Raw genomic sequence first — 26,487 nt, forward strand, 5'->3', positions numbered from 1 at the left:
GCAATAAGAATAGTGTTTCTTTAAATAACAGTTCTCTTGAAAAAAGTTGGACCAGTTCACTGTGGAAGATATTGCTCAGACCATATTTTTCCATTCCTCTCTTCATTTTGAACATACAATTAGATCATTTCCATCTTCCTACCATACACTTGGAACTTATATTATAAATTTGCACCCTTCTTTCTGATCTCAAGTGTAATATATAAGTTCAACAAAGTCATAAACTTGATTTCCTAGCTCTAAAATCTTCAAGACGATCACAGCTAAAACGTGTATTTCTGTTCTTATTATGTTCTGCCATAACTGTTCTTGTCTGTAAAACACTGTTACCTGTTCAAAAAAGATTAGCTCTCCTTCCAGGCATAAAGAACCTCAGCTCCTGTTGTAATTGCTTCTGTCTGTATACACTGTTATCTCAACAACAGAGATTAGTTCTCCTATGAAACTTGAAGACGCTCAGTATCTATCCAAGCACTTCACACATTTCAGATGAAGTGATTCTTATGCTAACAGAGACCCTAATTACAAATTCTAATCTAACTAAAGGGAAACATCCTATTTCTGGGCAATGAACAATATAGTTGCTTAAAGGACTTTTAGTAGTTTTTAAAAATTGTATTGTACTTGTTAACTTTGTTGATATTAGCTTTGTAATAATTGTATATGGAGCTTTTCTCCCCAGGCCTCCAATGAAAACAGGCTCATTTTGGGCCAATGGACTTTCCCAGTTAATAAACTGCAAACAAATAAATAAAATAAATAAATTAAAAGTATGACCACTTTCAAAGCTTTTGGATATGAACATTTTTTCTAATGGAAATTTGGAATCTGATGTTGTCAATATTCATTCATTCCTCAACAACTGGGTTTGGATCTGATCCTGTTATTTTCAGTTCATATCTACAAACAAACTCTCAAGCTCCTCCCTTATCCATAATGCTCTATCCCCTAACATACCGCAGATCTTGTTTGCCGCTTTCACGTTCGGACGTGGTTGCTGAGAGCTCTTGAGCGTAGTGTTGTTATTTTGGAGATGTCTAAAATTATTGTATTCCTACTCTTTATATCCTTATGTCTTTAATAATATAACTTTTATATTTATCTCTTGTACTATCTGCTTTACCTCCCTTTTCTACACTTCTGTGTACCCCTTTTTACCATAGTTAGTAAACTTTTCTTCTCCCCCTTTTTTATACACGTAGAGTCTATTCTTGATACTATTATTCGCATCTTTCTCCCCTTCTTTTCTTACAAAAACAAAAAAAAAGTATCTGGTATTTTTCTATCAGTTGTTTGGCTCCGAGGATTTCTCTCAGGTCATCGGCTCCAAGTGCTTCGGAGCTTGATGACTCTTGGAGCTAAAGCATCCCTGTCAGATACAAAGCATTAGAGTTGACTTCCCAGCTGTTGGAGCCATGTCTGTCTCTTGGCACTGGATAGTTTAGTTCCAGCCTCTGCCTTGGGTGGATTGCCTTTGGGGCAGGGGGAGACGATGGGTCGGTAGCTTGACATCTCGGCTCCACTGACTTCCTTTACCCTGGGAAATTTTGCCTTTGAGGTGGTGTTGAGAGTGTTCTTTGCTCCTACAGGACAGATGGTTCCTCTGGATCCTACATGACTCTGCATATTGAGCCCCATCATTCCACTCCACAGGGACAGCCTGTACAAAGTCTTCAGGCTACCCAGTAGGCTATTACTATTTCTTCTGATACTTCTCTGGAACACCCCACTGAAGAAGTCCCTAGGAAGAGGAGGTGCAAGAGGATGCACTTGGACTCTCCTCAGGAGTCCACCATTTAAAATATAGATTTTGATGATGGGGAAGGGTCTTCAAGATCTCCACCAAAAGACATCTCGTTTGGAGACATCCTAGAAATCCTTAAGCGTAGGGATTGTTGGTCCATGGTTCACCAATAACTCTTCCAAAGAGGAATCTGTATTTCTGGAGGCCTTTTAGTCTGGCCCATCTACCTCCTGGGCGACTCTGCCTGCTGATGAGCTCACTGATTTGATCTCTAAGTCGACATGGAAGGAACCAGACACAGTTGAGCCAATCCCCAAAAGACCACACCAGATTTTGACACCACCTGCAGGAAAGGAATTTTGGAGTAAGGGAGTCCCCATAGATGCCATGTTTGTGGTGGTGGCCACCAAGAAAAAACTTGTGGAGCACAGATCTTCTATACATCCCCCTAACAGGTGTCTAGGGTGTTGGACAGATTTGGGAAGCATTTGCACTTAGATCACTGAATTATTTGGCGCACTTCATAAGACTACAGAGCTGATTACAGAACTTTCAAACTCCCTATCAGGGACCCATACTCTTGAGGCTCAGTCTTCTGTGGCCTTACAGTTAGCTATCCTTCTATCAATCACTAACTCATTCATGAGGCTTATCTCTCATGTGGATGAAGGCACCTCAAGTGTGGTGGGTTTAGGCATTTCTATTAGAAGGCATGCCTGGATGTGCTTATGTGACTTTGTGGAACTCTTCAAGTCTTCAGCAATACTCTTTTTGACTGAAGTTCTTTGTTCAGCCCTAAAGTTAAAGACACACTCTTCAGGTGTGAGCAAGATAGAAAGACCCTCTCTGCAGTGGGTGCACATTTTTTGACTCCTCAAAGGACCTTCTCCAGGAATCAACAAGGTCAGAAAATGTGGTTCAGGAAGTCCTGGGGTCCTTTCCAAGATCCCCGTGGAGATATTTTCCCCAGGGGCAGAGGGGGGAACTCAAATGGAAGACTCCACCCACATTGCAGAGGTGGCCCACAGAATCAGCAGTGCAGAGATTCCTACTCTGATGGACCCTACCAGTGCTCCTGAAAGGAGGCCCAATTGTCCGCCTATGGAGGCAACTGAGGTTATTTATCCCTGCACCACAGAGTCTGGCTAGACATTACAAAAGATACTTGGGTGCAGAGGATTATTTCCCAAGGTTATATAATTCCCTTTTTTCTACCACCACCACCTCCAGACAAAATTACTGATGTTCCACCCAGTCAGAGGAAAGCAGTAGCACTAGAAAAACAAAAGCTGCAGAAAAAGAGTCATCCACGAGGTCCCACCAGACCAGATAGAATCCAGAATTTACTCAAGATTCTTTTTAGTGCCAAAAAAAAAAAAAAAAAAAAAACAGGGGACTGGATCTCATCAGTTTGAACAAATCAGTTCAGCACACCAAGTTCTGGATGGTCATGCTTCAGTCCATTTTGCCCTTTTTGTCCAAGAACAACTGGATGTGCTCAATAGATGCATACTATCACATAAAAATGAACAGACAGTCCAGAAGGTATTTACACTGCCAGATGGGAGCCAGTCATTACCAGTTCAGAGCACTGTCCTTTGGCCCCATCACAGACCCCAGGATGTTCTCCAAATGCATGACAGTAGTAGCAGCTCACTTGAGACTGCAGGGATTCCAGGTGTTTCTGTACTTGAACAGCTGACTCATTACCACCCTGACCAAGCATCTACAGATAAGAGCTCAAGACCAGGTACTTCAAACTTGCTCAAATTTAGGGATCACCATAAACTAAAACAAATCTCAGCTAGAACTGACTCAGACATTGGAGTTCATAAGAATGATTTTCAAAACAGCATCAGTGACAGCTTTACTTACTCTTTCAAGAGTAGAGACTACCAGGTTCCAGGTTAAAATGATTATTCACAATTCCACAAACTCAACCCAAATGATTCTACAAGCCTTGGGGTCAATGTCTGTGGCTACAGTTCTAGTTCCCTTGGCAAGATTTCCCATGAGAATTCTTCAAAGGATATTAGCAATGCAATGGTCAATTTTTTATCAGCACATGTCTACCCAAATAAGGATTACCCAAGCACTTTGCATCTCCCCTAAACAAGTGCAGCAGCTTCTTTGCCCTAATCCCCCACTAGGGGAGTCACCATGAGATGCTGTTCTCCATGACTGCACCCCCCAAATCTCCTCTATGCATGTCCCTCAACTCTCTTGATCCCCAAATTTCTGCAGAAAGCATTCCGGTTGAAGAACAAAGGTGTCCTCTTAGCACCTTACTGGCCTCAGCAGATTTGGTTCCCCTTTCCTTGGCCTCATCTAGTCTACCAACCTTGGATTCTGGATCAGATTCCAGACCTCCTGTCTCACCCAACAGACATGATTCACTCAGATATCTCAAAACTACAGCTGACAGCATGTTTTTTTTCCAGTTCCATTAATAGCCAGACAACATATGCTCTCTTCCCCAGTCCATCATATACTGCTGTCTTCTCAAAAAGTTTCCACAAGAAAACTTTACAGACGTAAATGGAGAATTTTGTTTTCTGGGCACATCAGAAGCACACTGACTTCTTTTCAGCTCCTGTACATAGTGTCCTTGAATTTTTGCCAAACATTTTCAGTGAAGGCACTAGCTCCTCAACCGTTAGAGTCCAACTGCCTGTCATCTCTAATTTTCACATAGGAATTGAGAACTCCACCCTGGCCTCATCAAAACTTTGTAAGGTCATCTTGAAAGGTACCCTTCTTTTGAGACCTCCTTATACGGATCCAACTCCTCCAAGGGACTTAAATTTAGCACTACAGGCCTTAATTCATTCCCCATTTGAACCACCAGCAAAATGTGATCTGAAGTTTCTGACCTGGAAGACTATTTTTGGTAGTCATCATCTCTGCTAGAAGGATGTGAGAACTCCAAGCATTATCTTCCAAACTTCCCTACTTGATTTTTCATAGGGATAGGGTGGCATTACAAACCAATCCTTATTTCCTTCCTAAGGTGGTGTCAGAATTAAGCATCAGTCAATCCATTAATCTGTAAGTTTTCCTCCCAAATTTCACAAAGGTGAATATATGATGTTATGTGATCCATCTCGCCTACATTCTGACTGATGGGTTCGGAGCCGATCCTCGGCTCCGACTCGGCACGCTTATGCCAAAGAGCGAAGTCTCTTATTGGCTGAGCTTACTATATCCCAGGATGCACCACTACCAGTCCCCCAGATCTCGTTTGCCGCTATCAAGCAAAGACGTGGTCTCGAGCTGGCTGAGCTAAGTAGTGTTTTTCACTTACTTTCCTGTCAGGGATTTCTTAGAATTTTCAACAAAAAGCTGTTTTAACGGCTATTTCGTCTTTTTGTGTATGACTGGATATTTTTGTGAAGTATTTGTGTGGTGATTGCGCCTTTTTTCTGACTAGAAGTTCCCTTTCAGTTGAAGGGCCTTCCCCTGTCAGTTACTTTGCCTTCAAGTTCCGTTTTTGTTTAAGGGTTCTTGGATCCTTTCTAGTTTTTCTTCTTTGTGACAGTTCTTGGTTGTAAAAAAAAAAAAAAGAGAGAGAGAAAAGTTTTTTCTCTTTGATAGTTAGTGTGTTTTGTTTTTGGCTGTTACACTTGATTGGTTGCCATAATGTCTCAGGCTCCTAGGCCTTCAGGTTTTAAGAAGTGCACTAAGTGCAGCTTCAAAATGTCTATTACAGATGACCACTCTCTCTGTGTGTACTGTTTGGGCGCCAAACATTTGCAGGAGTCCTGTAGCGTGTGTCACGCGTTTTCCTCGAGGGTCCTCCAAGAGAGGAAAAATAAACTTATTTTAAAAGGCCTTATTAAACCCTCATTTGAAGAGGCATTAGCTTCCTCTCCTTCTCCTGCTAAGAAGAAAAGGGCGTCGGCTCCGACCAGTCCGTCGGAACCGACCGCCAAAAGACATAGGCAGGCTTCTCCTTCGGCTCCACGGACTTCGGAGCCGAGGCGAACAGTCTGCCTCGATGCCTCCAGCCTCGACTCCTCTGGGTTCGGAGCCGATGGCTGGGGCATCGAGAGGCGGGTCACCTTCATCGGCTCCACTGATCTCAGAGCCGATGAAGGTTGTCCGCTCAGACACTTCCTCCTCGGCGCCGAAGCCCTCTTCGGCACCGATGGAAATTGGTTTGGACACTCCATCGGCGCCGATAATTGTCGAGTTGATTCGGAGCCGGTCCCCTAGTCCCTTGGAGCCGTTGGAGTGGCCTACTCGGACCCATTCGGTCTCTTCCAGGTCATCAAGGATGTCAGATTCGGACATAGACAGGGTGCTCCAAAGACTTTTCCAGTCCCCAGTCTTTCAGAAATTTGTTTCGGCTCCGACCCAATTGGCTTCGGAGCCGATAGCCCATTCCATTGCCATTCCTCCTCCGACCGCCCGGCTCCGCGGAGCAGGTGCTGATGGAGCCAGTGGAGATCCTAGGGTCGGCTCCGACCCTTACTCCAACCCGGCCTTGGGTCCGAGTTTAGCACACGGACTTCTTCGGCCGGACCGGGGTGACGTTTGGGACCAATGCTGTCGGTTCCAAGCCTCCCTCTCGGTGCTTCGCCGGGACTTCCGTCTGCTATCATGGCTCGGAGACTGCACCCTCCCAGAATTCTGGGGGTCCGGCCTTCAGAGCTATGAGGAGTGCCTTGGCCAAGTCTTCTTCGGCCATCTCTACGGCTTTACCGGCACCTTCCTGGGCATGGAGACTGGGTCTTTGGCAGTTCCCCTGTCTCTAGGCAGCGGAGCCCTGGGGCCTGAGGTTACCCCCACTGGCGGTTCCCCTCCTCCTGAGGGTCTTTGGAGTTGTCTTGGAGGAGCCCCAAGGAAGAGATTGTGCAAGAGGAAGCACGTGGACTCCCCCGATGAGTCTCTTACATCGGACACTGATCTTGATGATGCGGAGGGGTCCCCAAAGTCGTCCTCGGATGATGTCTCATTTGCAGACATTCTAGAGATCCTCAAGCAACGAGGCGGCTGGAATTCCAAACCCCCCTCCGCTGATGAGTCGGTGTTCCTCAAGGCCTTCGGGGCTCAGCCCTCCGCCTCCTGGGTGTCTCCGCCCTTCGACGAGCTTCTGGATTTGGTTTGTCGGAGAGCGTGGGAACATCCAGATACTGTGGAACCAGTGCCTTCTCGCCCTAACAAATTTTTGTCTGCCCCACCCGAGAAGGAGTTCTTAACGAAAGGCGTGGCTGTAGATGCCATGGTGGTGGCATCTGCTACCCAGCAGGACGTGGCAGAGGCTTCAACGTCCGTCCATCCTCCTAATAAGGAGTCTAGGAGCATGGACCGCACGGGAAGCGCACCCTGACTTCAGCGGCCTTTACTCTGAGGTCCCTGAATTATTTGGCACATTTCACCAGACTACAGAGGGATCTGGTCAAGGAGCTCTCAGACTCCCTCTCAGGTAACCTACCTGAGCAGCTAGCCCAGTCGGTTAGCTCTCAGTTGGCTATCCTTACCTCGATTTCTAACTCGTCCATGAGGCTCATTTCATATGCGGCCGAAGGGGCGGGCAGAGCGGCAGGCACAGGCGTGGCTCACGGAGACAAGCCTGGCTCCGTTGTGTCATTTCAGGGAGGCCTTCAAGTCTTCCTTTGCCGACGCTCCCTTTGATGGGTCCTCTTTGTTTGGACCCAAGGTAAAAGACACTCTTACCCACTGTGAGCAGGAGGGAAAGACTTTATCTGCCGTAGGAGCACGTTATTCCACTCCCTTTCGGCCTTATCCCAAGGCTAAAAGAGGAGGGAAGATGTGGTTCCGCAAATCACAGAAATTCTTTCCTCAACAGCAGGAAGATTCCCCTTCCAGAGGCAGAGGACGGGGAAATTTTTCTGGGAGACGCCGTCCCAGAGGCGGCAGAGGCCCCCGCAACACTGGAGACCGCGAGTCCTTTCGTGGCTCTTCAGCCTCCCACACTCCATGAGGGATTGCCTGGCTGTGCTGCTCCGGAGCCAGTCGGGTGCCATTTTGCCAAGCACCTAAAAGCCTGGGAGTCTATTACTCAGGACAAATGGGTGCTTCGGATTATTGCCGGAGGTTACACCATTCCCTTCACACACTCACCCCCACCGTCCAAAAAAATCCCGGACCCACCACCCAGTCAAAGGGAAATTGCAGCCGTAGAAGCTTTAAAGCTGCTAGAAAAAGGAGTCATCCAACCGGTCCCCACAGACCAGATCGGATCCGGAAATTACTCAAGGTTCTTTTTAGTGCCAAAAAAGACAGGGGACCTGAGACCCATTTTGGATCTCAGCAAACTAAACCAGTCCGTCATGAAGTCCAAATTCTGAATGGTCACTTTACAATCCATTCTCCCATTGTTGGAGAAAGATGTTTGGATGTGCTCCATAGATCTCAAGGACGCCTATTATCACATACCGATACATCAGGCGTCCAGGAGGTATCTGCGCTTCAGCCTGGGAGACAGTCATTTCCAATTGTGTGCTCTGCCCTTTGGTCTCACCACAGCCCCCAGGGTGTTCACCAAGTGTTTGGCAGTAGTGACTGCTCACCTGAGGAGTCTCGGATTCCAAGTGTTTCCCTATCTGGACGACTGGCTCCTGACTGCCACCACCAGGCATCTACTACTAGAGAGCCTACAAGCCACCATCTCCCTGGGTGCTTCCCTGGGAATTACATTCAACTGGTCAAAGTCTGTCTTGCTGCCTTCTCAGCGCATAAGATTCATAGGAGCATAGGAGATAGACTCAAAATTAATGCGAATCTTCCTTCCTACCGAAAGGATACAAACATTACAAGATCAAGTCCGAGCCCTGCTTCTAAGATCCAAAGCCCCAGCCAGGATGGTCCTGCAACTTTTAGGTTCAATGTCTGCCACGGTTCTCCTAGTTCCTCTGGCAAGATTGCACATGAGGATTCTTCAGTGGCTGTTATCGACACAATGGTCTTTTCAGGATCTCCCCCTCAATCATCACATACTGATTACAGAAACGTGCAAACGGGACCTCCGCTGGTGGCTTCTGCCATCTAATCTGAATCAGGGAAGACCTTTTGTTATACCCCCTCCGGTGGCCACCTTGACAACGGATGCCTCCCAGACTGGGTGGGGGGGGGGCATTGTCTGGGCAGGTCAGTTCAGGGTTCTTGGCTTCCAAACGAAACTTTTCTCCATATCAATGTGTTGGAAATGAGGGCTGTACTTCTATCCCTACAAGCCCTCCACAAGTTTCTCCCTCAAGGCATTATCACCATCCACACAGACAACATGTCGGTGGTCTGGTATCTAAACAAACAAGGAGGGACCAGATCTTACCCCTTTGCAGAGAGGCCATGAGGGTGTGGGAATGGGCAGTGGCTACCAAGCGCTTCCTGGTAGCGACCCACATTCCAGGAAAATCCAATGTATTGGCAGACAGACTGAGCAGGACTATTCTCTCTCCTCACGAGTGGTCTCTGAACGAAACAGTAGCAGCTCAGATTTTCAAAAGATGGGGGATTCCGTGCTGCGACCTGTTTGCAACACCACGAAACACGAAGTGCAAAAGGTTCTTTTCCTTGACCCCGCGTCAAGGGGAGGCAGCTACGGATGCTCTAGCCCAACCTTGGCCAACAGGACTGCTTTATGCTTTCCCTCCGATTCCACTCCTCCCCAAAGTCATCCAGAAAGCTTCCCAATTGGGGTCCACAATGATTCTAATTGCTCCATACTGGCCTCGTCAGGTATGGTTCCCCTACCTACAGAAATATGCTCTGGACGGTCCTTGGTTCTTGGATCTAACTCCGGACCTTCTGGTTCATCAGTCGGGACAACAGCACCAGTCCCTTCACACTTTGAAATTAACAGCTTGGCTCCTCCACTTCCGACTTTAGTCAGAAATCACACCTTGGACCCGGAAGTTATTCACATTTTATCTTCAGCCCATAAACCCACCACTAAGAAATTGTATCACAGTAAGTGGAAGAGGTTTGCTATCTGGGCTCAACTCAGAGGCTTAGACCCTATTACTGCCCGATACCAGAGGTCTTGAAATTTTAACATCCTTGTTTAATCAAGGATCTTCAGTCTCTACTATTAAAGTCCAACTAGCAGCTATCTCCAAATTTCACGATTCCATAGACCCACCGTTGATGAGCAGCAGATTATGTAAAACTTTCATGAAAGGTGCTGTGCTTTTAAGACCCCAGTTTTTCATCCTGCCTCCGTGGGATCTTGATTTGGTACTTCGTGCCTTAACATCTTCCCCTTTGAACCAGCTGCTACATGTGAGTTGAAATATCTGTCTTGGAAAACTGCCTTCTTAATTGCAATTACCTCTGCAAGAAGAGTTTCAGAACTTCAAGCCCTATCTATCAAACCACCGTACTTGATTTTTCACAAGGATAGAGTATCACTTAGACCTAATCCATCTTTTGTCCCAAAAGTTTGCTCTAATCTCTGTCTCCAACAATCTTTAGAGCTACCAGTTTTCTTTCCAAAATTTTCAAACAAAGCGGAATACACCTTCCATACGTTGGATGTTCACAGGCAATTGCGCTTCTATCTAGATAGGACTCAGCAAATTCGGAAAACAGATCAATTGTTTGTGTCCTTTTCAGATAATAAACTGGGTAAAACCATCACTAAAGCTACTATTGCCAAATGGATTAGAGATTGCATAACTCAAGCTTATTCCTCTTCAAATAAGCAACTTACAACATCTGTCAAAGCTCACTCTACTAGAGCTATGGCTACCTCTATTGCATTCCATTCCAAGCTCGCTATTTCTGAAATTTGTGCTGCGGCTACTTGGTCCAACCCGCACACTTTCATTTCCCACTATAAATTGGATGTGGCATCTAAAGGACGAGCAGCATTTGGTTCCACGGTACTCAGGAGTGTTTTCCAGTGAGCCACCCAGGATTTAGGTGCTAGGGACGCTGTCCCATCAGTCAGAATGTAGGCGAGATAGGATCACATAACATCTTTTAGTTATGTACTCACCATAACTTCAGATGTTTGGGATCCATCTCGCCTACATTCCTAATACCCACCCTCCTTCCCCCTGCCTTGGAGATCAGAAGAGATTGAACGGTTTGGGTTCTACTGTTTTTTTATCTTGTATCATCTGTCAATGTTATATAAGCAGTGCATGCGTGTGTGCATGTATGCGGACAAACAAGATCTGGGGGACTGGTAGTGGTGCATCCTGGGATATAGTAAGCTCAGCCAATAAGAGACTTCGGTCTTTGGCATAAGCGTGCCGAGTCGGAGCCGAGGATCGGCTCCGAACCCATTAGTCAGAATGTAGGCGAGATGGATCCCAAACATCTGAAGTTATGGTGAGTACATAACTAAAAGTTACACTTACTGGATGTTCACAGACAATTACGCTTCTACTTACATAGAACAAAGGACATAAAAAAAACAGATCAATTATTTCTTTCCTTTGTGGATTCCAAATTGGGTAAGCCAGTTACAAAGACAAGCAAGATGGCTTATAGATTATATTTCATTTGTCTACAACAAGCTGGGTATGCCCTTGCCAAAACCTTTAAAAGCCTATTCAACCAGGTCCATGGCAACATCGTCAGTATTTTTATCTAGGGCTTCCATGGATGGCATATGTGTGGCTGCAACTTGGATTAATCCTCATACCTTTATTACACATTACGAATTGGATCTGGTCTAAAGGGGAAGAGCCACCTTTGGCTCAAATGTACTCAGGAATATCCTTCCTTAGAGTCCACCCAGGGTATTTAGGTAGCTGGGGACTCTGTCCCAATTGTTGAGGAATGAATGAAGATTGACCATATCGGATAAAAATGTTATGTACTCATCATAACATTCTATCTATGTTGTCCATTTTCATTCTTCCTCAACTTCCCTCCCACCAAGCCCCTACCTTTCCAACTAATGTCTTCTAGAAGAGTAAGAGCTTATAAGGATACCACTGTTCCTTACATTGAGCTCCAGATATTGTTTTCCTTTTCCAAGATAGTTATAATAATGTTTCTTGAAATTATGTAAACCGGCAAATTGAAATTATGTAAACCGGCAAACAAGATCTGAGGTATGTTAGGGGATAGGGCATTATGAGTAAGGGAGAAGTTAGAGAGTTTTCTAGAAGCCATGAGCTAAAATTACACCTGAGTCAGATTTGAGTGTCAGATCCAGACCCAGCTGTTGAGGAAGAATGAAAATGGACAAACAGATGGAACATTATGGTGAGTACATAACTTATTTTTATTGGTGGAATATAAATATACATCAACGTAATCCTCCTCCCTTTCCAATAGATCCTTACTGCCACAAATCTACCATTATTGTCTTTTCCTCTTTTATCACTATTGGAGAGACCCTCTAGCAATTAGCTTAATTATGCGGTGGTGTAGCGGTAGCGTTTTTGCCTCACAGCAAGAGGTTCTCCCATTTGATTCTTGGCTGGAGTGCGGGGAGTGCCTTCTGTGTGGAGTCTGCATGTCCTCCCCACAGTTGAGTGGGTGTTTGAAAGACATGCGTAAATGGGTGTGCCTTCGTTCAAGGTTGGACGTCGAGCTGGCACCTCGGCGTTCGTGAAAATCTACTGTCAATCATTAGCGGACTGGAGTTCCGCTGTGGCGACCCCTAACCGGGAAAAGCCAAAAGACAACAACAACAACAACTCCTCTTTTCCTTTATGTCTGATATTCTGCTGAATATCCACCCTGAAATCTAATCTTTTCAAATTCACATGCTCATTTCTTTCCAAATGTGTCTTGTGCAGCATTGATATTTGCACTCTAAATTTCTTAATATAATTCAATACTCTTTTCTTTTTGGCTATATCTGTAAGGCCATTTATGTTCCATGATAATATGGATAGTGTTTCCATTATGATAAAAATCTGTTGTTCCCACCTATTATACATACGTACACTAATGTTTCTAAGGCTGATATTTTACACAGTTGTTTCTTCTCACCACCTTTTTAACCTATGTCACATTTTTCAAGACTTTTTGTTTTAATGAAAACCCTTAATAATAAAAAATACATTTTCAGAACATCTCCATAACCTATTAACACAGAACAAACACACAATGCTATGAACATCTTCAAAAAATGAAGTTTAACTCATTAACACCTATGTGGTGTGGAATGTCACACCTCTAACAGTCTATATACATCTTGAATTACAGGGCACTTTCTGAAAAATAAATGTAAAAGGCATAAGATAAACAAATGTAAATATATTGTGATCAACAAATGCTATTAAAATTGTACATATAGCGATGTTATTAGTAAGAAGTATTCATTACAATGATAATAGTCAGTGCATTTATAGACTTTTCCATATATTTTGTAATATATTATAATGCACCCCAATCCCAAATTATATTTTTTCTTAACTTTTACAAATTTTCATATCTTGAAAAACTAAACAACCTAGACGTATATTGCTAGATCTTTTTTGTTTACCATATATAAGCTTTCACTTGACAACAAGAGATTCCTCTATATGTGCATGTTTATTGAGATAATTACAGAAATATGAACACATTTTTATTTATTTATTTATTTCACATTTGTTAACCAGGTTGGTCCAGCTGAGTTACAAAAAAAAACATTTTCAGTGGAGACCCGAGGAGAAAAGCTCCAGTAACATCTACAGCAATAAAAAAAATAAAAGAGGCATTATACATAAGATAAAATAGGGTACAAACTGAAATGCCAGTATACAGAACAAATTATAGTTGTCACATAAGAAAGTTTGAGTGCTAAAAATATAAACATACAAATAGTTTAGTCACTGTGGTGAAAAGCTAGCATGTTCTAATATTTACAAGAATTAGAAATAATGCCAAGACACTTCCTAAATAGAGGTTGTAGAATGTGAATACACAGAGGTATATGGGAGGTTAAGTGGGGTGATTACAGTGACAGATCTTGGAGTTAAGCAGGTGAACTTTTAGTGTATTTTTAAAGTTGTTGGCATGAGTTATACTTCTGATATGCAATGGGAATTTGTTCCAGCTATGAGAGACAGAGTTTTTACAAAGGTTTTTGCCTATATTTTTACAGGGTTTATAGGTCAGTAGTAAGAGTTGGCTGGAACTACGAAGAGGATGACTGGGGGTGTAATAGGACAGAAGAACACATGGTTAATTGTATAATTAGCAATACAAATAATACTGGATGCCTGTCAAGAAGTGCAGCTTATAGTGCAAATATTAAAGACAGTTTTTTTCAGGAACATCTTAAGTTTCACCTAATGTTATGCAACAGTTTGCATGTCATTTGGTTTTTGAGGCATTGCGTACATATGGAAATATTGCTTATTTTCATAATTACTAACAGAATGGTAATAGTCATAGTATAGTGTGATATAAACCAGCATTTTCAGTGAATTATTCTGTATTCCACATTGGTGTTTCATACCATATATCTCAATAATATGTAGGTCACTCAGTTATGAAAATATGAACATTAATATGAAAATAAGAATAATAAGTAGCAAATATTAATTTCTCCACAGCAGGATATCCTAGACTAACAATCTTAGAGTCATTTTGTTAATAACTATTTGCCCTTTCTAATACTGCATATTATCAATTGGTAAGTCACTTAGTTAAAAAAGCCAGACTTAAAGAAGTGTTGGATGCCATAAGGAGCTATGATTGTGAAATGGAAGTACACAAAAAAAGCATTTTAGGTTTCAGTGAGTTTACCCTCCAGATAGGAACAATTGCCCAAAGCCATCAACTGCACCCATCTAACCTAAAAGCAAGGTTACCTATGCAAAAGTGCATGTTAAAGCCTGGGGTTCCACTTACACAGATTAATGTGTGTTCTTTTCTTATCTCTTTTCCCTCCCAGACTGTGAAATAGTCTGTATGCTTTCAGAAGGAATTAATTTTTAGCCCTAAGAAAACATGCAGTGGCTATCTTTAAATTAAACTAAATTGTACACTGTTCTATTAAATTGGATTAAAGTATTAAGGCTGCTAGGGAAGCTGCTATCTCTTATTCACTTCCAATAATTTCAAACTTTATTTTACACTGAACTTCTTGCCCTTGTTCTTTAAATTTTGCATGTCCTTTAGCAAAGAATGCTCAGCACTCTTAAAATTAATTGTTTTACCTGCAGAAAGTTCATCTCCATGGAAACAGCCAGCAATGAGAGAAAAACAGCTAACAGCTCTGCAGATGTAGGAAGGAATTTTTGTCAGTTTTACTTAGAAAGTATAGTTCTGTAAGTTGAACTTCCCATAAGAGTAGATGTTTGAATGATCACTGTTGCAGTAGCCTTAGTTACATGTGTTATATCCTGCCAGGTTTCCAAACCTTCAGGGCACCTTTTGTATACCCAAATTGTCAAGTAACTAGAGATGAGCTGAGTGCAAGACAAGTTTGGGTGCAGAGCCCTTCAGAGCTTTCCGGCCAACAGAGAGATGGAGGCTAAGCTCTGGAAGGCCAATGCTAGGAACAACAAAAATATATGTCCCCACCCTGACATAAAAACACACCAAAAGTAAGGGGGAAGGAGGGATGGAGTGGCTACTGCAGCAGTTATAATTTTTGGGTTGCCATCTTTTCATGTCATGAATTCTGGACATGCATGTGAAAGCAAAATGCATGCAGAACAGAGGTGTGCATTTAACCTCCCTCAAGGGTATTGTCATACAATATTACTGTGCGCAATCAAACACATTCTTGTGTTCTTCAATATCAGTGACAGTGTTCCTTCTGGACTGTCCAGAAAAAAATTCTGAATAGTTGGCAACCCTAGCATCATTTCAACATCGACTTTTATTGTAAGTTCAATTTACATGACTGTACTATGTTCTTCATATTGAACACTGCTACAGTAGCCTTAGCTATATGGGTAGATTACCACAGCTAACTATATTTGGGAGGAGGAAGGAGAAGGGTCCAGGAGTTCCTGGAGAATGGTCCTAGCAAAACTTGGCCTAGACCTAGAGAAGGAATAAACCTTGTAGTATTTTGAAAACGTATGTACAGAAGACTAAGTATCAGCTTCTAAAATACTTCCAGAATCCAATCCTTTCCAAAAAACACCGATGAAGTCATGGCCCTGGTAGAGTGTGCCTTGACCCTGCCTGGAATAGATTTGACATGGTGAGTATAATAAAAGGTAATAGCCTTAGACATCATTTGAAAACAGTCTGTTTTGAAATAGGTTGTCCCTTCCTCCTAACTTCATGTGAGTTGAACAACTGAACCAAAGATCTGAAAGATTTAGTTCTGTCAAGATAATACCTGATTTGTCTGTGGACATCTAAGGTATGGATTATCCTTTTCTCATTTTTAAGTTCAGGAAAGAAAATGGGCAGATGGATAGTTTGGCCTGAAGTAAACTCAGACACCATTTAGGCATAAAAGAAGAATTAGTTCTCAAAGATGCTCTTTCCCTATGGAAAATGAGGTAAGGTTGCATCACTACAAGAGCTTGCAACTCAGATATCCTTCTTGCAGAAGTCAGAGCAATCAGTAAACCTGTTTTCCATTTTAAAAACCTGAAGTCATCCAGAGTAACTGGTTCAAATGGCGCAAGTGTTAGCTTCTCTAGCACAAAATTAAGATCCCAAGGAGGGGTGCACTAGTTTACTTGGAGGCTTCTTATGCAAACCCCCTTTTAAGAACACTTTGTCATGAGACTGCCTTGAAAAAGGTGGATCCATTGGCAGACATGCTGAAATGGCCAATAAATGAACCTTGACAGAGGAATAAGAAAGGTCATTGGATATTAACTCCCACAAATACTGCAAACCAGAGAACAATTATCCCTGAATGGGTGCTGGTTGTGTTGTTGGTACCTTTTCCATTTGCTAATATATAATTTTCTAGTAGCAGGCTTTCTTGCCTCTGTTAGCACCTGCTGCACATCCTCAGAAAAAAAGGTGTATAAAATGAATTAAGACTCTATAATCCAGGCTGTCAATTGAAGATGATTGATGTTGGGATGTATCAAACACTCTTGTTCTTATAAGATTAGATCCATTATTTGAAGAAGCGTGTGTTAATTGCCCCTGGCCATTACCAAAAGAAGGGAGAACCATGATTTCCTGGGCCAAAAAGGAGTCACCATAATGATACTGGGGGATTCCTTCTGAATCTTCAGAAGTACCCTGGATATTAGTGGAAAGGGTGGAAAGGCATACAGGAACATTCCTGTCCAAATTAAGGAAAAAGTATCTGCCTTCCAGGTATCGCAAGCTAACATGGCTAGTCTGCAAACAGGGTATAACCTGGTTCCCCTTTGTTTGCTGATGAACCACATGACTGTGGTACTGCCTGTCACCACTTGAAAAGGCCCTGGGGCAAAAGACAGCTCATAGAGTTGAGTGCCTTGATTGGGCCAAGCATCTCCTTGATATTTATGTGCTTGCATCTATCCTTGGTGTCCCACAACCCCTGCAATCGTATCCCTCCTAAAATTGCTCCCCAAGCAAAGTCAGAAGAATCTATGCTGACTGACTGCTTTAGGGCAGGGATGGAGAAGGGGAGACCTGGATTTAAATATATCTGCTGTCTCCACCAACACATTTCTCTTCTGACAAACCCCAGTACTGGGATTTGAAAAGATAAAGATGTTGATGCTTGGACCAAATAGATTTTAGATACCACTATATCTTTCTCATGTGGAGTCTTGCTGGGGTATAATGAACTACATAGATGCTATGAAACCCAACATTCTGAGGTATTCCCTCGCAGTGACAGAAGTATGAGTTGAAAACCTTAGAAATAGATATAATAAAGAATGTTTTTTTCCTCTGGAAGAAGAGCTCTTTGAACTGAGGTGTCTAGTTGACATCCCAGGAGCACAATCCTCCCTGACATACTCAAGAAAGACTGTTGAATGTTCTCTTTGAATCCCAGCTTGTGCAAGTGATCTTTCACCCATGAGAGAGACTCCTGACATTTTGAAAAAGACTCAGAACAGTTAAGCAAGTAATCTAAATGTGGAAAAATGTGGATATCCTGTAGCCTACAATGAGCTACAATTGGAGCCAGACACTTTATGAACACTCTTGGTGCAGTGGATAGTCCAAAGGGTAAGGCAGAGAACTGACAATGTGATCCAGACACACACAAGAGGTAACAGGTTGTGAAGTGACACCATTCTGAATGTGGGCACTATCACAAGCAGGTTTACAAAAGAAAGACCCAGAACTGGTCTTTAAGCTTTCTTTTTTTCTTTTTCTTTCATTCTTTTTTATCACTAAGAACGTCCTTGAGTAAAACCCCTTCCCCACCTGGGAAGAATGAACTGGTTCTATCACTCCTTGGGACAGCATGCGATCCAGAACAGGAGGAAACATCTGATCTGCAGGATGAGGAATAACCCCCTGAAAATGAGGAATTTCCTCCCACTGCCACCCTGCTCAGTGATTTTCAGAACCCATTTATCTAAAACAATTTTTTGCCAAAGAGAAAAATTGAGATTCAGACTTTCAGCAAGAGAATAGTGGCCATGGTAGGAGGGTAAAACTAAATACTCGGTCATGGTAGGAGGGTGTTACAGGGTCTCTTGAACAGTTGGGACTATCCTTAGTTTTGGAAAGTTTTAGACTTCTTTTTGGAATCCCCTTGCCACTTCTTAAACATCTGTTTACCTGAATTCTGTTGATACAGTTTATTCTGTTTTTGCCAAAATAGTATGAGGAGACAGAAAATCCCTTGCACAATTTGGAAAAGGAGGGATGAAAAATCCTGTAGATTCTCTGAACCAGCTAGCCCCTTTTATCACACTTTTTGATTACCTTTGCATCAGAGGGACCAAACACTAAATCTCTATCTAAGGGGTAAATTTAAAATTAATTTTTTTTAAATCATCTGGGTGGTTATGGGAATGCAGCCAAGGAAACCTCCTTAAAATAGTACCAGTGGCCATAGCCCTGGAAGAAATATCAGTAGAATCATACACTCATTGCAAACAATAAGTGGCATGTGCAACAGAAGAAACTTAAGTTATTTAAAGCAGATTTTTCTTCACAAGAAACATTTCTCATACTTTCACAATATGTTAGAATAAACATTAACATATGAGCATCCCAATATAAAATTCTGAAAATCAAAGTTGCAGAAGTATACACTTTTTCAGTAAACTTTCCAATCCTTATTAGGAAGAGTAGAATTGGAATTAACTAAGTGATTAATAACAGTGGAGTCAACTGAGGCTATAGCTGCTGGGTATAGCAGTGGAGTCAACTGATGGTATAGCTGCTGGGTCAGATGTGGCAAGAGTATATAATCATTTAAAAGACTGAGGAACTTCGTACATCATATCTGCCTTTTTAGGGACAGCTGGCTATCAAGAAAATTACAGGTAGCAAGAGACACATTCTATAAAGCTGACAACACAGGACAAGAGGAATGGGTGTAGGTTCTGTAAAATCCTTCTGTAACAACTCATAGTATTTTCTGAGGGACTGAGAAACTTCAGTGTTCTCCCACTGAAAACACTGGGACATTCTAGCAATAGTCTCAGAGACAAAGATACCCCCACAGTAGGAATCAAAAAATGAGCTCTCTGAATCTGAATCAGAAATCTGAGGCCAAATTCCTGAATCTGTCACTGCATCATCCTGCTCAGATTCAGAATTTTGAATCTCTTCAGGAAAACAGGCATCCCTCTTTCCTTTACTAGAAACTACTCGACAAGAAGGATCAATAGCCTGATTTAAACCCAAGCCAGTCCCAGTAAACTTCTTCTTCTTCTCCTTTCATCTTTTCCTGTTAGTGGTCGCCAGAGCGGAACAACAGTCTTCAAAACAAATTTTTGGAAGAGTAGATACATGTTAGGTTTTCTGTTTCTTTTTGACAGGAAAAATGGGGCCAACCATGTTACTAAAGGCAGCCATTGCTTCCCCATGGATGGGCACAGCATTGTAACATACAGGGAAGCTTTCTCTGTTCCATCTCCCATGACCAACAAGAATGGCGCCCCTTTCCCACTGAGTGACCTCCAACAGATGCAGAGGATGTGGCTAACCCCTGGTCCATAATGGCTGTACGTGCTATACCAGAGGAATATGGGATAAAAGATGATGGCCTGAGATACACCAAATGGCAACAGCAGAGTCATTCACCTGTGGTTGAGGCAAATTGCTAGCCTGCTGTGGTGGCAAAGGTTGTTTGCTTAACTTTTTTGATTTGTGTCTGGAAGAAGGACCATCTGTTCCATGGTCAAGCCAAAAACGGACCTCTTTCCCTGGGAAGACAAGCAGCAAATGCCAGTAGAACTACTAGTCCACAGAAGTTACTTTTTGACAGAAAATAAACCACAGTAAAAAGCACTTTCAACCACTATGGCAGTCACACAAAGGAAAATTAAACACAATTTCTCCACAGGAAATATGTTATCAGTTAGTTTACACTACTTTAAAATTGACCAAATAAACAAATGCTCAGTTTAAAAGGAAAGTAATAAAACATTTATAAATATAAGAAAATAGATTTTGTTCCCTAAAGAGAACTTATCTGCCCAGCAAAGGAAAGCACAAGCTGATCACTGATCGTCAAAAAACTCAGAGGAATGCATTCTTTGGCAGTAGTAAAGCTCTGAAAGACTTCATGCCCAGAGTTGTCTTTTATTCAGCTCATCACAAGCTGCTTGACAGTTTGGGTGTGTGGAAGGTGTCCTGAACTTTTGCAAGCTGGCCAGCTGTTATATCCTTGGCAGGATATAACCCATATAGCTAAGGTTACTACAACACTGATCAATATAAAGAACATCAGAACGTAAAACTACCTTCAGCTGCAGACTTCTTAACCCCCACTGAACATTTGCTAATGGAAATAAAACAAGCTAATATCATTGCATATACAAGAAACTTACCATTTTTTCATATTTTTTTCATGGCTTTCATCATTTTGTCATATTTTCAGGCCTACTTGCTTACAAAAAGCACTTGTTTATAAATTAAGCCAAAAGTATTAATCTATTCTAGACATTCTACTTTGTAAAAATAAAATAAAATATCTTAATTATACAGATAATATAATGCAGTCAGTGCAATTTTTCACATACCCCAGGAGCTCAAGATTACAGCATATTAACTTTAACTTGCTTTTGTCCAGCTTTATAACTAAAAAAAGTACTTCTTTACTGTAATATCTTCAACACAAAGAAGAGTCACAGAAAGACACCTCCATCTTTAAAATACCCTTAACTACATACAACACAAAATTGCTTTAGTATATAACATGCAGTTTATATTATTAAATGATTTATATAAATAATATTCAGAACAAAGATTGTTTTACTTGCCGTTAATTTTTCCCGTTTACTGTCTCTCTAAACTTTAATGACATAAAGTGAGGTATACGCTATATAGTCCACCCACAAGTTTAACAAACTCAACAAAAGTACAATCATTCTCAGCCTCTTTTTCTTACAAAGCTACATTTCACAAATGTGACTGATGCTTTATAATCTCACATTTATTCACTAATTTCAGTGTTACCAGTCTTCTCCCTGTTCATTTCCATCTCCAAACACCAAACTGTGGTTCAAGTCCAAGGTACTCCTGATTCTTCCAGTCAACTCCTGTGCTCTTTTCTGTCTCTCAAGCATTTTCCTTTGAAACAATAGAAATGGTTTCACTGGCAAAGTTTCTCTATGAGCAGCAGAGTCCTCTAGAGTTTGATGGCTCACTTTTTATTGGTTAACCTGTTTTATTTTCTCCTCAGCTGTTCTGCATCAAAAAATATCTTTGATCCTCCAGGAAAAATAGTCTGAAGACAGCTGGATATAACAGCTTGAATTTTACACCTACCTCTCAACATTTCCTGATTGCTGGGATGAATTTGCTTCTCTTCTGCCTGGTGTACAGTGAGTAATTATTTTTCCAAAAACACTCTGCTGTTTCCAATTTTTAATACTTTTCTCTTTTTCCACAATTTTGTCAAGATCAACTGTTTCTGCTGGTATGACTGCATCTTTACTAATACATGTCTTGGCTGATTTCTCATGGCCAGGTTTGGAGCATATACTCATTGTGCTCCTTCATTTAAGAAATCCTGCTGTGGAATACAAGTTCAGTTGTTTATTTGTGCTTTCATAAAATTAATGCAGTCTGTTCCTTTGAGTGTGTCTGGTACAGCAGAAAATCCCAGGTTTTCTCTGTGCACTCTGTCTTCTAACTCTACCATTTTTTAAACAGCTCTTCTTGAAAATTCTCATACTCAGCTAGCCTTTTCATTTCAACCACTGATTTTTTTTCAGTTCATCCGAGTAACTATTTAAAGCTTTTTTCTAATTTTTTCAGCCTTTTTATCTGAGTTGATATAGTCCCTCAATGTTTCATTTATTTTAATCACATCTGAGCATATTTATTTTTCCTCTAAATTACTGGAAGCCAGGTGTTGTACCAAAAATGAACTTGTACTGTTTTTGCTGAGCAGCTGTAGAATTCTTCCTAGCCAGTGTTTCCTCTGCACCTTTTCTAGTTGATTTTCTTTCAGGTTCATCAAATTTCTTCTTTGCTGGCATCTAGGCTGACAGTAACAGTAGCTGTTATTTCTCAGTTTTTTTTTTTCACACCGAGAGAGTGAAATAAAGCTGTTGATCAGTATGTGTCCATCTTGGAAGTCCCCTTACTATGCTGTTGACTTCAAAATAATACAACCTTCATTAGTTTGTCATTATTTCTATATAACATTGTAAAGCATAGAATAGCTTGATTGCACTGTGAAATCCAGAAAACAATAAACTTGTTAAGAGCCTCTCAAGGGTAAGACCAGATTTTAACAATTATTACACATCCCCCTAAGCATGGTTCTAATTGGGTTTCATGCTAGAAAGTAATAACTGACCGTACTAGGTGGCAGATGTTAATTAAAACAGCTTTATGTCTGCCTGCTGACTATGCCTGTCAACTCACTCTTGAGTTGGTCTCATATTTTTGCTCCATCCCTGCTATTTTTTTCCTACTGGTAAATCACTGATGATTACATTCAAAAATGTCACAAAATGCATATTGATGAAAAACCTGCTGTTAAATTAACTTTTTGAGTGAATTAGAGGAATATTTAAAAAGTATCCCTAATTTTGATAATTTGCTCCCCTCAGAATTCTTTAAACAAATACCATGAGGGGTGTGCTGATGTCTGGTTGACAGCACTCACCAAGTATGTTGCGCTTTTTTGTCTTTTTTTTTTATAGTAGTGGTAGTACATGGGGCAGGTAAAGCTTCACGCACTACAAAGAATTATAATCAAGTTTCCAATTATAACCATTTATTATGTATTCTCAATATGGATGCCAAGATTCACCTTTCGAACTTCAAGGTGAATTTATAGGCATCCATGTCTCAAATACATAATAATCTGAGTATGATTTGAGACCAGATCATAATCCTGTATATTATTATTTAACTTCGGAAAACGTACTTCAGATAAACATGTTAGTATCTCATTTTTGTTAAAACCCTTCTAAAAGTGTAATTCTCCTGCTAAGCACTAAATCCCAAACTAACAGGTGCAAATCATGTAATTATAAACACGGTATATTGAAAATTTTCTTCCTGTATGCTAGCATTACATACACACTTGCAAGGGTTTACAATGAAATATTACATCTCTTAGTTGAGATACAAATAATTATTACTGAAATATCTATGCAAGGCAAAATCTTAAGCTGAAAAAACTGAAATTCTACATATTACAAAACAGTACAATAGAATTGTTCTTTCATGGGGGATGTTCCCCTGTAAATCTGATGTCAGGACTTTGCCACAATACCCCTAATCTTTAGATACACTTCCTCTAAGGTGGCAGAAACTCTAAAAGGGAGAAAACCCACCTTCCCCATCTTCTCTGTCACTTGACCTCACATTCAAGTACATCACCTCTTACAAGGCAAATTGACACATTCTGAAATGGCGAGAACATAAGACAAAGTGATATTTCAAGAGTCGATGAAAGTGCACCATATCTGATGAAACAGCACACAATAAATAGCAGTCTTCTCATTGTCATATTCAATCTCATTTCAGATTTTCACTTTTTCTAAATAGTTAAGTAGCAGCAAGTCAGAAATACATAATCTTCTGTATTACTTCACAAACGTACCTCAGCTGATCTGAGCCCTCGAGTCTGTATGCCATGTTTCCAGAATACAAGAATTCTGTCTTCATGATAAACTACAAAAAAAGAGGTTTGGTGTTATTTCAACATTAGTGCTAAAACACATTTTTAACAGTAGTATTTTGAAAATAAAATATCTAGTGTTTTTATTACTGCAGTACCAATGTAAAGTCATAATTATAGAGCACTGGCTTATTTTATTGTATGTTTCCATGTCTTCTGCATATTTCAGGCTACATACTAAATGTTTCATAAGCATCTACATTTCAAATTGTGTACTAAGTGTTGTGTGAGCAGCTCAAGGGTGGAAACAAAACACAATAAAAAACACATATTAATTCAAATCATGGTGGGATGTACAGAATTAGTTTGAGATTAAAAAGCTTTTTGTAAATTCATCACCATATTTTTCCTTAGGTAGCACATGGTGTATCATTTTATGGATCCTGTACACCCATTCACAGATTTACTAAGCAAATGTCATTTGTTTGAAAAATCATGTTTTCAAACTGACATTAGCACAATAAATAACAATGTTTTTATTGGAGTGAGTAAAGCTCTTAACAATCTGTCTGGAGTCATGGCAAAGATGGATAAATCTCCAGGTGCGGGACAGACAGTGAAGCGTCTGTTAGTGGCCTGGGCACTGCAGTTTACTGCCAAGGAGGGTTGGCAGTAAATGGCCTGTTTCAGCTCACCCATCAGGAGAATTTAGGTAAACTGTTCATCTAGGCAAAAAGTCTCCATGACGTCCCCCCATTGCCCACCCAATCCTGGCCTATTCACAACACTCAGATGACTTTTTTCTTCCCTTTTCTCACAGTTTGTCATATTATTCTGTTGTTTCCTGCAGTTATTCATTCATTTAGCATGCTTTACCTCAGTAAGATGGCACTCAGATAACTTGAGAGAAAACAACTGCATTAAGCTGGAGATGTAGGGGCCACAAAGCCCTCAGAAGCCATGGAGTTTCCAGATACTTGAGCAAAGAAATATAGTCTTATTCTTCAAGTGTACTTTTCTGCATCAGATCAGCGCATCCTAATTGGCATACTGCTGTAACTGCAGTAGAAATAACTATATTAAGCAGGGATTCTGGGAGCTGCAAGGCCCTCAGAAACCATGAGAGTTCTAGATGTTCTGATGTGCATTTTAGAGGTCTTTTTAAACAACGTTTTCATCTAATGAAGGCCTGAATTAAAACCATGTTTAAGGAAAGAAATTCAGTCTTACTGTTCAGTTTTGCTTTTTCTTGCATCCTTTTAACACACCATAACTAGCCAAGACTGCACTATAATAACTAAATTAAGTTGACGGTCTTGGGGCTACTAGGCATCAAGAAGCCATTTGGTTATAGATGCTCTAAGGTGCATGTTAAAGCTTTCTTCCAACTATTTGTCTCAGTTATGACCTGAACAAAAATAAATTCAGTCATATTTTTTATTTCAAAAAAGAAATAAGTTGTAGCCAAGTTTTTATTCCTAACGGTGATCAAACACCAGTTCCCAATAAATACTGAAGACAAATTCTCATAAGAATATATATTTCATATGTAAGGCTAGCACCTGCCCATATCCCCCCTTTAAATTAGGTAGTCACTTTCTGTATAACCCCCTCCGGTGTTAAATAGGAATGAATACAAAGGCAAAACTGCCCACAGACATATACTTCAAACTGCTGCTGTTTTTATATATATATATATATATATATATATATATATATATGGGTTCACTTTATAACATCGAAATACTGAAATGTCGAATTTCATTATCTCAAAGCTATAAAGTCGAATGTTAAAAATAGCGAACATTCATAATCGCGAATTTGACGTATGCCGAAAATATGTCGAATTCGCGGTTATGAAGTCACGCTATGTAATGTCCGGGTTTGTGTTTTGTTGGTGCGCGGTGCCATGTTTGGATGTAGGTGTTATGTCAGGTAAGTGAGTGTTTTGTAAGGGTTTTGAGTGGGAGTTAGAGTGTGTGTGAGGGACTGGAGAATGTGCGTGTGTGAGTGAGCTTTTGTGTTGTGTTTGTGCGATCTCGGAGTTAGTATATATAAGTAGGGGGGGTGTGGGGTGCAGCCCCCCACATGGGAGGTGCAGGGGAGCTTGCCCCCCTGCTTATGTGTGTGTGAGTTGTGTATGTGTGTTGTTTTTTTATTTATGTTGTGATGTGGGTGTTGTGTTGTATGTTTAGTGTAGTGTGTGCGGTGTTTTCGGTTATGTGGTTTCGTGGTTTTTGTTTGTCGGTGTTTTGTGGATTCGGTTTTATAGTTTCGAGATACTGAAATTCGATATTTCAGCATTTCGAGGTTATAAAGTGAATCTATATATATATATATATATATATATATATATATATATATACACACATTATATATATATAGAGAGAGAGAGCATGCCTAAGGCAACCACCTTCTGTGTGCCCTTCTGATGTCAGACTAGGACAAAATTGAAAAAAAAAAAAAAAAAAAAAAAACCAACTAGAAAAGAACACATTTGCGGTCAGACATATGCAAACGTTGTGCTTTTTTTTAACTCTCCTACTGGATATTCTGAGATGCAGTTTATCCCTGTTTTATATATTTATTTTTTTGAGAGATGACTGTTAAACTAAGCAAATGACTAGAGGGCTATAGCTAAGTCTATGCACTGTTCATACATCTGACTGTGATAAAACAGGATGGC

The 26,487-nt window shown here is 40.9% G+C and overlaps 1 protein-coding gene across 2 annotated transcripts in view; it reads right to left on the minus strand.

The window, feature by feature from the left end:
- The window catches only part of LOC122794052 (mitogen-activated protein kinase kinase kinase kinase 5-like), a 1,947,254-nt gene that overhangs the window by 44,268 nt on the left and 1,876,499 nt on the right, over window positions 1-26,487 (minus strand). For both annotated transcript variants that reach the window (XM_044062187.1, XM_044062182.1), the window contains exon 31: window positions 23,784-23,854. In XM_044062187.1, coding sequence (XP_043918122.1) covers window positions 23,784-23,854 — 71 coding nt within the window. The remainder of the gene's footprint in view (window positions 1-23,783; window positions 23,855-26,487) is intronic.

This window comes from Protopterus annectens, chromosome 1.part0, assembly GCF_019279795.1.
Source record: "Protopterus annectens isolate FY-2018-M chromosome 1.part0, PAN1.0, whole genome shotgun sequence".
Classification (NCBI taxonomy): domain Eukaryota; kingdom Metazoa; phylum Chordata; order Ceratodontiformes; family Protopteridae; genus Protopterus; species Protopterus annectens.